General features: G+C 40.4%; 3 protein-coding genes across 12 annotated transcripts; 1 reads left to right on the top strand and 2 right to left on the bottom strand.

Moving 5' to 3' along the window:
• Window positions 1–4: 4 nt before the first annotated feature.
• On the bottom strand, window positions 5–9008 carry LOC111245846 (rac GTPase-activating protein 1-like). 9 transcript variants are annotated; one of them, XM_086981032.1, is made up of 10 exons: window positions 8868–9008; window positions 6771–6938; window positions 6476–6594; window positions 4581–4724; window positions 3806–4075; window positions 3215–3521; window positions 2682–2967; window positions 2248–2404; window positions 1527–2003; window positions 5–1101 (listed from the first exon to the last, which is right to left on the bottom strand). In XM_086981032.1, exons 4-10 carry the CDS (start codon window positions 4722–4724, stop codon window positions 874–876), a joined length of 1869 nt encoding a protein of 622 aa, XP_086837158.1. In that variant the 5' UTR covers window positions 6476–6594; window positions 6771–6938; window positions 8868–9008; the 3' UTR covers window positions 5–873. The 9 variants fall into 9 exon arrangements, with proteins under 9 accessions (XP_086837158.1, XP_086837157.1, XP_022650451.1 ...); XM_086981031.1 differs by having other exon boundaries at window positions 6741–6938; XM_022794716.2 differs by lacking the exons at window positions 6476–6594; window positions 6771–6938; window positions 8868–9008 and adding an exon at window positions 5389–5726.
• Window positions 9009–9012: 4 nt separating this feature from the next.
• LOC111245847 (putative methylmalonate-semialdehyde/malonate-semialdehyde dehydrogenase [acylating], mitochondrial) lies at window positions 9013–13461 on the bottom strand. The gene is made up of 2 exons (XM_022794727.2): window positions 13279–13461; window positions 9013–10991 (listed from the first exon to the last, which is right to left on the bottom strand). The coding sequence occupies exon 2, from the start codon at window positions 10985–10987 to the stop codon at window positions 9410–9412; it is 1578 nt and encodes a 525-aa protein (XP_022650462.1). The 5' UTR covers window positions 10988–10991; window positions 13279–13461; the 3' UTR covers window positions 9013–9409.
• Window positions 13462–13719: 258 nt separating this feature from the next.
• On the top strand, window positions 13720–15026 carry mRpL52 (mitochondrial ribosomal protein L52). Of its 2 annotated transcripts, XM_086981047.1 has the most exons (3): window positions 13868–14006; window positions 14121–14248; window positions 14600–15026. In XM_086981047.1, exons 2-3 carry the CDS (start codon window positions 14241–14243, stop codon window positions 14901–14903), a joined length of 312 nt encoding a protein of 103 aa, XP_086837173.1. In that variant the 5' UTR covers window positions 13868–14006; window positions 14121–14240; the 3' UTR covers window positions 14904–15026. The 2 variants fall into 2 exon arrangements, with proteins under 2 accessions (XP_022650465.1, XP_086837173.1); XM_022794730.2 differs by lacking the exon at window positions 14121–14248 and having other exon boundaries at window positions 13720–14006.
• Window positions 15027–15793: the final 767 nt, after the last annotated feature.

The following is a 15793-nucleotide window of genomic DNA, read 5'->3' on the forward strand; positions in this document are numbered from 1 at the left end:
ACTGTTCAATGTTGTGCATTGATGTGTACACATCTTTTTATATCGATATATACATACAATTTATTATATAATAACTGCTTTAAGCGTGTTAGCTTGAGTTCAAGCTTAAACATTTCTATCAGTTGAGTGGACTCGGTAAGTAAGAACGGTTGGTAAACATACGAGATTATCCATATATGTTAGGTTTTTCTGTTTCCGTGTGTTTTTATTTGTTTGTATACAAAGGTGTCATATATGAACACAAAAGTATACTTCTTTGTGTGGTATGAATGGCTAGTATTTTCCGCTGTTGTCCCTGCCGTATCAAGCGTAGATGAAACATTTGCATGGATGCATATGGCTGTCGACTTTACGATCATCCACTGCAAATGGATTTTTTACATTAAATAGAATAATTGGATTTTGTAAATTCACTGGTTTTACCGCTTTCTTAATTACGATCAGCGTCAATTTCTTTATTTTCTAAGCTTATCTACTCGCGTATCGTATGAACGATGATAAATCAATGGCACAGAAGCAACACAGCCTTTTGTATTCAAAAATCGCTATGCTTAGCCTAATTTCTGCTATTGTGACTCGATATGTTTCGAAAAAAATGCTCAGACGGACGCTTTGCTCCAAAAAATGTCTTCAAACGGGCTGGCTTCGAAGGTGTTCTCTTTAAGCACTCCGCCCTCTATATACAAACGAGGAGCCGAGGCCTCGTTGACGCGCGTCTTCTACTCCGCGTTGCAAAATAAAGAGGTCTAAATTTATACCACAAGCAACATGGCTATACTAAAATAAACCTATTCAATGCCCTAACATATTGAGCTAAGTAATAATGTTCGTTTTAAGGGCCGTGGATCGCCGCTCAGCCGAAAATGAAGTATTTTAGCTAATTTTGGGTGATGAAAAGACATTTGATTTCTTAGGGTTAGGCACACACTCTTTTGAAGGCACCCGCAACATCATTCGATTTGCACGTTGTATGATTGCGTCCCAGAATGGCGGTTCCATATTCAGAAGACGTGACATGATTCTCTGGGTGACATTTTGGTCCATTAGTGCAGGGTTTATCTGCGCGTTTAACGGATATCCCACGATCGTCGGGGCAAATACCTTCGTAAATAATGTTGCGCAAAATTTAGAGACGTAGTAGTACAACAATCACTGGATTGACTGCTAACACACTGTACCAGAGTTCAGGCGACGGCAGCTTGCCGCGGTGAAATGAAAGCAAAGTAAAAAGCTAATAATTTAACATCATCCATTGAAAAAAGAGAAGATCCACGGGGTGTAAACGGCCGTGCAAACTGTTGTACAAATATGGCAATATTAGGTACCAATTTTAAGGTTCTTCTGAGAAGCTCTTATGCTCATTTTTCTAAAACTTCACTCGATTTGGAGATGGTATTAATCGCATGCTATGGGGTCAGAGTTAGCACAATTGCATACGCAATCAACTAGTTCAGTCTCTTGAAAATACGCTAAATCCCAATCGCATGGATGGTATTGTAAAAGGCCTAATGACGCACTGTACTAACCCTTGTTAGATTCTCCCGATCCATTTTATTGTCGGAAATTTCTTCTACAACGCGAATGTGCAACATGACGTATGCCAAGGTGTCCCGGTTGGCCTGAGGTAAACCTTCCACTTCCGAGCGTAAGGCTTTATCGGAATGGCCATGTCGTTCTGGTTCTGTCGCTTTCGCGAAAGAGCTGTACATCGATGTCGGCACTAGCGGTTCGCTTAGCAGCTTCAGCAAGAAACTCTTCACAACACCAGCAATCACATGTGTGTCATACTGTGACAGGTCATGCTGGGGAGATTTCAGTAATTTCTTTACGAGCGATTGCACGTCGCTCTGCAAGGCGGAATTGCGGTAGAGGCCGACCTCCCTGATGCGATGGTCCTTTTCTAGCTCATGGAAACAGTTTATGAGTAATGGTGGTACTCGTGGCCCTGAGACTGGACAGTATTCCAATAGCTTATTCGGCTCTTTCATTGATTTGTTCGACTTCTAAAATATCGGAATTATTAGAAAAAGTAAGTTTCTTTCTTCACACACAAAATCCCGTGGCTGTTATTGCCACAGCTTTATAAGACAAATGTAAAAGCCTGTCTTGGTCAAGTTCCCGACGCTGTTTATATATTTGGTATAGTAAAATGTGCTTTTCAGAAATATCTAGTCGCAAAAGAGGTCTGAGTGAAATAGTATTTGGTGAGCGTCTACGCTGTCGGCAACTCAAGTTAAACTAACTTACAATAGTAGCGGTCGGCATACATGGTAGGGGCGCGTCTTCCTGACACTTCTGGTGAACAGGTAAGCTGCATTCTGTACATTGCAGTGTGTCATGGAACTTCATTACCCGTTTACATTTGGCACATTTGACAAGAGGCCCTACATATTTCCTGACAAATCTAGAAAGGCAAACCACAGACATGGCAAGAAAAATTAGCGTAGCTATTATGTCAACTAAAAGTACACGTAAAACAGAAGCTCTTTTTCTCAAAGAAGCAATCAAGCTGAACTTTTCCGCATAGCACTTAATGGGGGCATAATACTTAACGTGGGGTACTATTTCCTGCACCACTTGTACTAAACGTTCGAATGATACATACAACATTTATAGCATCTAGCTAGAGAAAATCGTTAATGCATTATTTTGTTCTCTGTTGGAGAAAGAAGTCTACTTGCTGGTGTTTCTTGTTCGTTAGCTTGCTAGCTGAGTCGCTGCGATACATAGGCGCGTTTGGTAAATCGGTGGGTGTTCTGACGGCCTTATCCGCAAGCAACGCCAAAACACAGGGATTGTTAGCTTCACCTTCCATTCGTGTATCGAAACTCTGGCTGCGTCTACCTGTAGGCGTTTCTACAGACACTACGAGGCCAGGCTTTGTCCCAATTCTTGCTTCAGCAGTCGTGATGCGAGTGTTTCTATCGACTGAGACTTTCAGCGATGCATCTATGCTTGATGACCTTTCTAAAGAGACAAATACAAGCACGCGTATCGCGGCATAATACAAAAAATAAGTCAGTTTCGCACGTAGATACTTCTGCATATTGCGGTACATGTCGGCGCAGATGAGTACACTTACTGTTCTTCTTAACTGGACAATTCTATGTTTTTTTGACCGTTATACCGGTTAGGCCTTTTCTGTAATTTATTGAAGATACCTATCCGAGTTACGCAGAGTCGAATCTTACTATATTTATCACAATATACTTACGCCTAATTTTTCGGAAAAGCGTTTCTTCCTCATTATTAGAGAATCCTTCCTGGTAGGAGCTAGTCAGTCCATGCGCCTTCTGTCCAAACGGAGCTACTTCGTCGCTCGATGTTGCTGACTCCGTCGTGTCATTACTATATACAGACTCCTGGTCACAGTTATATTCGTTTTCATGGTCAGACCTGACTGTCTCCTCTGGGGCGATAAAACTGCTTTTTGAAGAAGATTCTATCATCGAGATTAAGCTTTCCATTGACACTGCTGAGTTCTCCTCGAGCTCATGCATAGGTGTATCCAGCAAATCGTGCTATGGCAATAAAACAACATGTCTGATTAGACCTCTAGAGCGCAGATGTCAAGAAAGCAAGGTGCCAAGTATAATAAGTTATGCTAAAATAATACAAAGAGAAACTAGTAGTGCAAGAAGTCAAACACCTTTTTAATGACAATATAATTTTTTTTGATAATACAATAACCCCATAATACTTCAAACCATACCAAACCTATTTTTAGCATTAAGAAAGACCACAATGTCTGTTTCAAAACATGTGTAATGTTATGCGCTCAAAATATTAACAAAGTTGAACTTACAAACGTGGCCTTGGACGATATGTTTGCCTGATGTGGCCTATTTGAGCATATCGTATTGATCAAATCCCATTTATGTTCGTCTTCAACATCCAATGCCAAGAAAACCTCTTTAACAGATTGAAACTGCTTATTCAACCTTTCTACACAGAGCTTTGTTTTCCTATGTTCCTGTATTTCTGTCTCCAAAGCTGTTCTCAGCTTAATTACCTGCGCCTGAAGCTGGTAACATTCTTCCTGTTTTTCAAAAGAAAAAGATTCAAAATGTTCCATCTGCAAATTGTTTGATTGCAGTGATACAAAGTTGATTGTTAGATATATGAAGCCATTACACTTAGGTATAGTTGAAACAGTCAAACTATAATTGGTTAACGTTATTTACTTTGTTACTAAAACCAAACGCAAACATATGTCCTCTAAATTATGCCTTTAATCCAAATCTATAGATTATTTTTCTCCAGTCCAATCTCCAATCTCGCCTACATGACGTCGGAAAGGAAGAACTTCTTGCGCCATAATAAAGAAGCCGTAGGACGGAAACGCATCTAAAAGCAGCGCGCTATGAAAACACAAGTAAATCTAGCCCTCTGGAAAGAAACCTACTAAGCCATAATAACAAATAGATATTCAGAGTGGGAAAGTTCTTGAGGGGAAATTTCCATAAGTTTTTTTAATCAAAATGCTATAACGAGCGACACCGTACGAGTTACTCATTGATGGCGCCAGAACACATACAGAGATAATATGTCTGTGTCAATAAAAGGAATAAACATATTACCTTAGACTTCATGTTGTGATAACGCTGAAGAAGAATTCTGTGCCGTTTGGCGAAGGCTCTGAACTGTCGGTATAGTTGTTCAGCCCGTTCGAGCCTTTTGTTGAGATTCTCGACGGCCTCAATAGCAGTGGCTCGTCGTGTCATCTGGAAAACAAAAATTCAGTCGCTTATCGCCTACATACTGTTGGTAAAATCCGTAACTTGCTATAGCATTTTGGTGTTTGTTATCCCTCCATAACATCACAATTACCGTTCTTATTCTCAAATCAATCAGAGAACAACTCTCACACGTCTAACACGCACACATGCCCTTAACGTTCATAGACAATTATTTCAAATTTTGACTGAAAATCAAAACATTTCAAGCAGATTATTAGCCTAACACTCAAATTGCTAACAAATACTTAAAGACATCTCTTTAAATTCGTCGATGATATCCATGGCCACCATTTTGTCCTCGAACAAAATCGTCGTCATTCTCATTATATCTTCATGCTCGCCTTACCACGTCAAAGGTTTTAATTTAGTCAAGCTCTTATAGGCTCGCTATTCTGGTTGATAATACGGCATAGTATTGTCTATAATACACTAGCCCATAACACTTACCTAATATATTAATAGAAAGCTTCGAAATTAACAGGAATCAATGTCTCGGAATTGCTTTTAAGCGATTCTAAATATGCGCTGTTCTCCGCCCACAATATGGCTAGTAATGAATATTGCATAGAGGTTTGATTATTACGCTACGGTATCTCTTTTCTTACGTATTAGAATGACACATGAGGCATCTTCGATGATTCAAACTCACGATTTACAATTGGGAAAAGATTAGAGCCTTTTATCTTGATGGATGATTGGTGATTGACGGCATGGGTTTTTACAGATAAAATAGGTCGGCATTCACTGAACAATCTCCTCTTGCACACGATGCAGACACAGTAACAATGCGACAGTGCAGTTGTTCATCGAGTGCGCTGTTAATATGCCGCCATTGGGTTGAAAGGGCAATTCTTAAGCCTTCAAAATGGCGGAATGGTCTGTATCATAACAAAAACAAAGTTAACTGTCTGTAGGGGGCGCCGATGCCGCGAACGAATCCGCATCGATGGTAGTTATCAAAATTTGCAGATGGAATGGAACTGCTATTTATATTTGTACCATAGGGTGGTGGCGAGATAACTTACTATACTTCCTATATATATTGTTTACAAGGGAATCATGTACGCTTTTCGTTTGCAAGCGTTTTTTAGTTTGCATCAAATAACTTGAACAAGATATCAAGGACTAAGTTAAAAACTTAAGGACAAATTAGATAAATCAAACTTTTCAATGAGCTGCAAAGACAGTAAATCATAGAATGAACAAAACAAGAACATAACATATTTGAACGTTATTAAATGTTTTTACCTAAGCAGCTAACATTCGCTCATATCTGGAGCCCCTGGCAAGATGACCCCGAATTGTTAAAGGCCAAGATGACTAGGTAGGATGACCAGGTAAGAAGGTAACTCTGAAAATCCTAATAATGTATCTCTTCACCAGTGAATATTTACACTAACACAAATAAACGGTTTTAATTAAAAGAAGTATGGTGTCTACTAATACGTCTCTCATTTAGACAATGAAAATTCATTGCCTCACAAAGTGCGTGCTGACATCCGCGGACAGAATGGTCGTCTTGTTTTGCCTCCAGATCTTTCCACCCTTCGTTGTTCATAGCATCTACTGTATGAAATATTGTTTTTACAATTACCAATAAACTGAGAGGCGACCAATCAAATCATGCATAGAGTTGTTCAATCAACAGGGAAGCCTAAGGATACACACTTAACACTGCTATATGCTGTTATATATGTGTGTAAATTTAAGACTCCCTTCAGAACAGTTGATTTTACCCTTTATGTTTCAAGTTTTACGTCCGGTATCGCCGTCAAGCACTACATCACACAGACGGCTCCCAGCACGAAACAACATCTGTCTACGCCCGGGTTCGAACGTAGACCACAACGTGTCCCTAAAAGATTAGCAGACAAATACGTTACCCACAAAGCTCACTGATTTTACCCCAGCTAGATCAAGCTAGAAAGCCGCATTCAATTAGTGTATTAAAGAAGGGTATCGTTATTGTATTGAAAAGTTGAATAAGTCCTGCGTTCGCACCTTCTACAAAAGCTGCTGTTCATGACTCACGGGTGCTTGTGAATTCATGTTGTTAGCCTCCCGGGCCATCCAAACGAGTCTTCAACGTACGCCGGATTTACGTAAATGGTGACTATGTAAGCTCGTGTAGTAACTTGTCCCAAGGATAGCATCGACCTTATCCGACAGGGCAGATGGTCCTTGCACAGATGTATATTACTTTAACAAAATAATTTATTTACAGATTGAGATTACTTCGGTTTTTCTCCATTATTTCTAAACATGCACAATAGGGAACGTGTTCTTGTACTTGCTGTATAAGCACACATCCGCATCTATGATACTATTTGATTTTCTAAATGTTCCATCAGGCCAAGGAGGTTTTTAGAAGGCGTGCGGTTGGTCCTCAGGCTACTTCTAAATGTTCAATGCATTTTGTTCTTTCCTAACAATACACCGCTCGTTGCAAACGCATCGCTTTCGTTTAGACAATATGACGTATTAGATAGGAAGCGATCTCCATGGTGTCTGTTGAAACTAGGAAACACAGCCTCCCTTAAAATGAGAAAAATCAGGATATTTTTGTCGATATAGAGTATCCAAAAGTTTTGTAAATTTTATATGGCCGCTATTCGCCTACTGCACCCTTTGCTATGGTTACAAAGTTCTGTAAAACATTCCAAACCAGGGGTCGGCTGAGAAAAAACACATGCGGAAATTTGATGGAAAAGGCATAGGTTCAGGCTAAGCCCCCTCTAGCGCAGCGTGTGTATTTTTAGCATGTGGAACATCACCCATATCTTTCAAAGGTAAGCTTCAAAACGCTTTTTTGACAACTTTATCCTTACTTTGATAGCCGGAATTAAAATCTCTGTAATATTCCAATGGAATGCTACACGCATGGAGCTCGTGACACTACAACATGTAATGAGATAACAAGGATCGACGAAGTACACAACCTCGTTTGTTTTTGAGTCGCATTAGCAAAAATGTCTTCTGCTCTCCACGGCGTTGCCTGTAGAATGCTATATGCATTTTTAAAGCAGAGGTTATGAAAAATGGCATTCTTCTAACAACCGCGATTTGGTACTACCATTCGTACATTTAGCGTCCATTAAGATGACAAATTCTATCTGGAGAGCAACATTGATACATAAGTGCAGACATCAAAAGGAAGTTCTAGGAACCCGATAGTAGCCAGCGAGCGCAGAGTAACGCGGGCGGTAAAAAGCGTATTTCGTATACGCGAACTGTGAATGGCGAAGATAACGACTCCTCATAGTTATTAAGGAACAAATGCTTTTGTTATCATTATTATTACGGCAATCTTTCATCGTCGAACATTCTTATCGAAAATACACGCCCGGGACGATTGTCATCGAGTTCAAATTACGACCAAATATTTATTTTATGTAAGTTGAAAAAATTACTGCGGATCAATTATAACGTTAAAATTTACTTTGACGCTAGAGACATACCGCAAAAAACATGATTCAAGTTACACACCCTTCAGATCTTACGTCAAGCACACGGCAAACGAATAAAGCAGGATCTTCAAGAAGCGAAGATGCATCCCGTACACCTAATCTGAACCTGATAACTATCTAATTTTCGTTCTGTTTAACTATCGTTTATCAGCTATTCTGCCTCGAGCGCAAAGCGCAACCATAAAACAGTGTTTAAATCGTGGGTAATGTTGCAGATGTATCTAAGACTGTTAATTGAAGCGTCAAGCTAAAGAATAATTGCGGACCTGATGAATGTAAACGAATATATATACTAAGACAAGAAGATAGTATATCCTGGAAGATTAACTGATAGGGATAATTGCTCGAAAAGGTTTTTAGCAGCGGATCTACTGAATTGTGTACATAAGATCGTATAGTTAACACTGCGTTATAAGGTAACCATAGACAATTATCGTAATCGACGCAATGTAACTATAGTGAATTTTGAACTTTTCCTCTCCATTCGGTAAAGACATGGCTATATCTTTTATACAGTAGGACATGATTGACGACTCAAAAACAAGTGTCAAACGATAGCTGTACAAATGCACATATTAGGTTAGGAATGGAAGACATCTCAGTAACACTAGAGTAAGGTTAAGAGATGTTATCGGAGCCGTCGATCTCGGCGTTTTCTTACCGACTGTGTTGCAGCCCTCCATCTAATAGAGATAACAACCGCGTAAGGATGACTTTTCTTGATACGCTTACCATACGGCAAAGATAGTCACGGAGATCTCTCCGTTATTACGTTACGATCTACTGAAAAAGAAGAATCACGTAAATTCTTTAGACGCATAATACCTTTATTTTTGGCCGTAATTTACGAAAATAAAGATTATATTACATTGGGAAAGCTTGATATTTTTGTAGTGTTACTTTAATCGCTTAGAACCTGAGCCATATATTTATCTACTATCCCTTTTTATTAGAAAATATATGCATTCATATAGGAGTTTGTCATGTGACAGTGGATAGATATATCCCGTTTGGCACCATCGCATACATTTTATAATCCTTTTTTTCATCATCTTGTAAAAAGGAAAGGCCTATCCGAGCCTCATTCGTCGCCATGGTAAAGCGTCATTGAGCTTATCGGAATTCTGCATTGTACATCGTTAACAAAAACACACCATCACCATCATTCAACAGATCGGCAAAAATCTTACGATATTTGCACCATTAACGCATAATAGGCATGGCTACGGCAGCCTTTGTTGATGATGAGTCCTGGGTCCTCCACAACTGAGTGACGGTCTTCCATTGCGTGTAGAAATTGAGACCAGCCTTGCCATAGAAATTGGCATCACCAAGAAATGAGCCACGAGAACCGGTAAACGAAAACATCGGCAAGGGCACTGGAATTGGCACGTTAATTCCAACTTGACCACAGTCAGCTTCAAAGGTAAACTTACGCGCCGTAGCACCGTTTGTTGTAAAGATAGCCGTCCCATTGCCGTACAGGTTGTTGTTGATGATCTCGATGGCCTGGTCGAGTGTGTCAACCTCAGTGGAAATAAGAACCGGACCGAAAATTTCCTCGCGATAACAGCGCATTGACGGCGTGAAGCCATGAAGAAGTGTGGGTCCTATGAAGTTTCCCTTCTCAAAGCCTTTTACCACAATGTCACGTCCGTCTAGAAGAAGCTTACAGCCCTCCTTGACGCCTGACTCGATCAGCTCATGGATGCGGTTTTTGCTCTCCACGCTGATCACGGGACCAAAGTCGGCTCCCGGCACATGACCTGCATTGACTTTCAATTTTTTAGCACGCTCAATTAAGTCCGGAACCCATTCACGAGCTTCGCCCACGAAGATCGCCGTTGACAACGCCATACAACGCTGTCCGGCAGCTCCAAACGCAGCGCCGACCAGCTGATTGAGAGTATGTTCCTTATTTGCGTCAGGCATAATTACTCCGTGGTTCTTCGCTCCCATATTGCACTGCATACGTTTTCCGTTCTTTGCACCCTCCTCGTAAATGTACTTTCCGGCCGTATCTGCACCTACAAATGAGATCGCTTTGATGTAAGGGTTTTGGCAAATGAAACGGACCGAGTCCCGAGTTCCGTGGATAACATTGACGACGCCATCAGGAACTCCGGCTTCTTGAAGGAGCTCCATGAGAATCATCGTAGCACCAGGGTCCTTTTCGGACGGTTTAAGGATCATTGTGTTGCCCGATACAATCGCCATTGGAAACATCCAAAGCGGTACCATGGCGGGGAAATTAAAAGGGCAAATACCTGCTGTTACACCAAGGGGCAGTCGATAGCTGAGGATATCCATATCCTTTGTGACTTGATTTGTTGTTTCTCCCATCAGCAGGGAACTGGCGCTGCACGCGTGTTCCACAACTTGTTGTCCTCGAAAAACGTCACCTTCTGCATCAGTTAAAGTTTTACCCTGTTCTGTTGTGATGCTCTCAGCTAACCTTTTTGTGTTAGCCTTAATCAGATTCTGAAGGCGAAACATATACTGCTGTCTAGTTAAGAGGGATGTGTTTTTCCAGGTCTGGAAGGCGTTCCTACAACTATCAACCGCAGCGTTCATCTCATCCTGGGTGGAGCAAGGTACCCGCGTAACAATCTCGTTAGTAGCAGGATTCTTAAGATCTACCCATTCCTTCGTTTTTGAATCGACGAATTTGCCGTGAATAAACATTTTGGTGGTTGGGGCATTAGATGAACAGAAACGAGCCTGCATGCTGATCGCATGTCGCAGGCCGCGTAGAGTGGGTGATGGATGAAACGCTGCCATTTCTCTGTAAGCACAAACAATTATACTGGGTTAATTTGATGTCTCAATTTGCCAAGCCTCCTATGAGCGCAGATCGTTACCGTTATGACCTGGTGGTTTGGTTGCCAAGCGGTTGCTGATCATGAGCACTACAGTTGTCCTAAGGTACTGTTTTAATATACAATGTAACCGCTCGCCGATTAATTCGTCGGATCGACGCATTACCTAAGTGACTAGCAATTTATTCGGCTTCAACATTTGACATTAATTTCGCATACGATCGTAGCAGTAAAGACTCAAGTGATTTTACCTGAGCTGTCATCATTACCGCGGGGTTGGCATTTTATCGCGTTTGATCAAAATTAGCTAACAGATTTATATACGAGTGTTACAGGCGTTACGTACCAATGATCGTTATGTAAGGACTAAACGTTGCTCGAATATATAGCGTTTATGCCGTTAAGTACTAGTGCGTCATCATCATTACTGGCTTGGTGATATGTCGTCGAAGACGAGAGGCTAGTTCATTCAAGGATAGACAATGTAATCAGCCAAGTTGGAGACTAACTGGCTCGTTTCTCGTGTTGTGAGAATCGTTACCGAAACTACGTTTTTTTGTTTAACTCGACGGTTGTAGAGGTGTGTGGGCGTGTGCGTCAGCTAACAGGTCAAAGCTTCAATTAGAGGATACTGAGCAGGCGTCAACGATGGCTTGAGAATGCTGAGAATAATCTCATCAGCTTGCTACGATGCATCTTGGACGATTGTTTATTGGAAATTATCCCGCGCCTGAAAAATTGACAAGAGCTGCTTCAGAACGCGGACGGCTCTAGGCCGCATGCTGGGACACATACCAGGTATTACCACCTGTCACAATAATCCACACAATCCGAGCTTTCGCTCAGCATTGTTATTTCAGCAGAAAGTAATTGAAAATGGTACTGGTTCTGGTGCATTGTCACTACAATACACGCGCATGGTGTGGTTTTGCTGGCTACGCCTCGCAGCGAAGAAAATATCCTTAACGATATGTGACACATTGTTGTTCCTAACCTTCACCTGCACATACATCATCTTTCATGAATCCAATCTGTTGTTAGACCTCACCTGCATATGAGCTTTGTGCCATAAGCTGCGTACCCCAACAATAATTAAAACTGACTAATAACCAATTAAGATGCTAGCACATCATTTCAGTACGTTTGCCATTTACGAATGGTAGTACATAAAACGCGCAAGCTGCTAATAAATTTTCTTTTCCTTAGGTTTCATTAAAGTTAAAAAATCCCAGAACGTTATAGTCCACAAAGCATGCTTGATATTGATGCATCTAGTGAAAACGTCTACAGCTAGAAATTAGCGGTTGTTTTATGATGACTTCTAGTCTACTCTCTGTCGCTGACGTTATCACGGTGAACTGCACTCAGATGGTCAGCCCCGAAACAGCCTGTGATGCCTCCCATGGCACTGAATTGCCGCAGTCTCGCAAGAGCGGTACTTCGCCTGCTTAACAAGTGGTTTGTTCAACTGAAAGGCACGACCGATTGGTCGTATTCAGTCCGCTTTGCGGTGGATTCGCCTTGAGGGATCGGCATTGTTGTCGCGCATGCTATCAACTTGCCAGTGTAAACATACGATATAAAGACGCAGCTTTTACCGAATCGAGTATAATATTTAAGGGCCCTTATTGCCTAAATGTGCGAAACTGGGCTATTTGCAGCATATGTGAACTCATGGAGAAAAATATACTTCATTAAACTGTGCTGTATGATACTTAAAAAAAACCACCACCAAGTGTGGACCCACATAATACAAACCTAACTAATTTCTACGTGATCATTTTATCGAAAAGAATTCATATACCATGCTTCTTTCTCTGTGCTCAATAATGTTTACTGATCAAGTATTTCGGCCATTAAATACCGGTTTGAAAGCCATCGACTATGGCAGGGACGATGACCTGCATTTTTGTTCATTGCTATTATGTTTTTTATTTAATATTTATCGAGGATTATATAATGTTTCTGCTGTAGCTTGCCGAATCGATATTTTGCATTTGAAAGCATAAGTATTTCGTTTTAAATGTAGTACCTGTTCTTACCGCTAAGTAATTTTTAAGACATTAGTGGAAATAAACTACCTAATAAATCTGTTTACACTGCACATGAATTACATCAGTATTAAGTTTGCTTGTCCGTAATACTCAACTATACGATTATTTGCAGCTAGCGTATCACACTACAATGACGAAGATCGACCCTGCAACAATTTCTAGATTGATTTCTTTTTGACGTGTCTCGTGTCGTTCATACCTTGAAGCTGCCGTCCGTCTGTTCTGTCACGTAGTTATCTGTCGAATGAATGAGTCGATAGGCACTGCCGGTGACCGACTCCCGTTTCGTGCAGTTTTCGTTAGGAAGAGAAGAAGTCGGGGTCGTTTTAACTACTCGGGCAGTCTTCAGCGATCTAATTGCCAGCGCAGAAACTGTTGCTGGTTCAATTCCCGTAAAATTGATGATTCAAATCACGTAAAACTACAACGCTTGTAGCGCCATCTGTGACAGTCTGCGAAAGCTGACCGGTGAAAACTTCACCTTGCTTTAAGTTCCAGCATCATGCGGATCCAGACATCTATTTAAAAGATTCGCATACTCCTTTCTTTCAAGACAAACTGCGATTCTGTAATTGACTCAAAATAGAGTATCTCGTATAAGAACTGCGTTCATAATTTATACTCGTGACTTGTAACATGTTAGTAAACAGTGCTTAGAGCAGACAACTTATGTGGACATATTCGCTTAAGCCGTATGCGCTGAGAGCCAATCAATGTAGAACCGTGCGCGACAGTGTTCCCTATAGATTAGGTCTACATTTTCATTTATTTAATTATAGCGATGCATAGTTTAATTCAACGTTTTGCTGTGCCAACTTGCGAGCTTGGCCTCATTACTGCCCGAAGTATACACACAACGTCGGCTGTGTTTGCGGGAGCACGATTCCGTGAAAGCAAGGGTCAGCCGAGGCACGTCAATATGACCAGGTAACTAAAAGTTAGTCGACTTAGTTGCGTACGTCTGAACAAAGTTGACGTGGACTAAAAGTGATTTACAGAGTTACATACTTACGTGCGAACTATCAACTGTTTAAATAACAGGAAAAATTTCGATTGGCAAAGTATTGGGAGTTAATTATGAAGACAACGTCTACTCGTAGTGAGTATTTCGTGACCTAGAAAATAAGAAAAAAAGAAAGCGGGAAAGAGTCGGCAATCGAAATGATGAGGTTAGTTAGCTGTTTGGGGAATGAACATTTCAACAACTTGTTTCTCCTTAGTATTTAAATGCCGCTTTTGGTCTCACTAGAAAGTTTATTACTTTAATATTATAATCATATGAAACGAATTCAGATATATCGCATTCGACGTTGCTTTGTTTTTTTTTAACTAGCAGTACTTTCCACAGTTACCCGCGTGCCAACTGCGGTTTAGTAAGTTATCATGCCTTAATGATTACCAATCTTTACCAGCATTACATTAATCGAACCATGGTACGATATGAAAATCTGATTGATTTAAGGCGCGAAAATTTCAACTGTGCTACTCTACTTTTCTTGCATTACAATCCGTTTTTATAGGGAATTTGCTGATGCACCCGATTGGTCCTATCTCGATGGCAGACCAGCGCCATTAGGCTCCGGTCAACGTAAACGCTACCTTCAGCAAGTGGAATACAACCAAGCTATTCAGAGGATGATTCACGAGGTGGATACAGCTAAGACAGCCGAAGCAGAGCGTATACAAAAAATTGCTGAAACCAAGCAGCAGATTATTGCCAACAAACTTCGTCCAAAAGGCAAAGATTTATTTTCTGAAAACAACAAATATGCGTCACAAGCACGCAAGAGACCGTCATTGTCCCGTCGTGTAGAGAACAATTGACGAAAACTGTAATTTACTTTAGCATTGGAAATTAATAATCGTAGAGTCAGCGAATACTAGGGGACATCCTGACTTCTATAAAAAAAAAAAATAAATAAAGATGGTGGTGTGGCTTAATACAAACATTGGCTCTTATGGGTTGTTCGTTTTAGCTGCTAAAATGGTATCAAGTAGTTCATATTATTTTTGTAGTATATATACATGGAGAGTTTCTCATTCATATTGACAGAAAGTGCGACTAAAGATAGTATTGTACTGAGAAATAAAACAGTCTACGGATCAAAATTATTTATTCGACATTTTTGATTAATATGACTAATTATCTTACTACACTGTTTTTCCACCAATTTAGTGTAGTATAGTAAATCGACCACTGTTCTATATATGACAGCGCTTGCCTTCTTGCGTAATAATCTACCGAATTATTGCACTTGCCATTATGTCTTACTTTTTCTGAGGCCATTTGCCGTAGGAACTCTGCTAATATCTACTAAAGTTTAGCTTAGAATCTGTGAACACAAATAATTATTTTGCAACATTGTTACAGAATGCGTGAAAGTAGATAGACGCCTATTTCTTAGCCTTCACTGTTATATTTGAAATATATGTTTATCATTGGCTCCCAGAAAAAGACTGTTATAAAAACCGAAGTATGCCGATAAGTCTCGAAAAGACTTTGTTGATTCGTTTCTATCGAACGATCGTACTGGAGCTTGCATGTATTTTGCGCCCAAACCAATTCGCGGCCAGCATTTTGGCCAAATTGACGAGCCAAATTTGAATAGAAATAGGGACAGAAGATGATGCATTAGAGAAGTATGTTTTACTTGAAGACTGCTTAAAAAACGAGTTGGAAGTTTTCCGTTTTCGAAAATGTGATAATAAATACG

The sequence above is a fragment of the Varroa destructor genome, unplaced genomic scaffold (genome assembly GCF_002443255.2).
Source record: "Varroa destructor unplaced genomic scaffold, Vdes_3.0 BEIS01000002.1, whole genome shotgun sequence".
NCBI classification, from domain to species: domain Eukaryota; kingdom Metazoa; phylum Arthropoda; class Arachnida; order Mesostigmata; family Varroidae; genus Varroa; species Varroa destructor.

What these genes read in the sequence shown, in the direction of transcription:
- LOC111245846 (XM_086981032.1), bottom strand. Translation starts at nt 4,724, where the DNA reads ATGACACGACGAGCCACTGCTATTGAGGCCGTCGAGAATCTCAACAAA. An exon ending in TATCGTCCAAGGCCACGTTT is followed by an intron (nt 3,522 to 3,805) that starts GTAAGTTCAACT and finishes TTATTGCCATAG; the next exon opens with CACGATTTGCTGGATACACC. An exon ending in ATCGGGAGAATCTAACAAGG is followed by an intron (nt 1,102 to 1,526) that starts GTTAGTACAGTG and finishes TTATTTACGAAG; the next exon opens with GTATTTGCCCCGACGATCGT.
- LOC111245847 (XM_022794727.2), bottom strand. Translation starts at nt 10,987, where the DNA reads ATGGCAGCGTTTCATCCATCACCCACTCTACGCGGCCTGCGACATGCG.
- mRpL52 (XM_022794730.2), top strand. Translation starts at nt 13,861, where the DNA reads ATGCATAGTTTAATTCAACGTTTTGCTGTGCCAACTTGCGAGCTTGGC. An exon ending in AGGCACGTCAATATGACCAG is followed by an intron (nt 14,007 to 14,599) that starts GTAACTAAAAGT and finishes CCGTTTTTATAG; the next exon opens with GGAATTTGCTGATGCACCCG.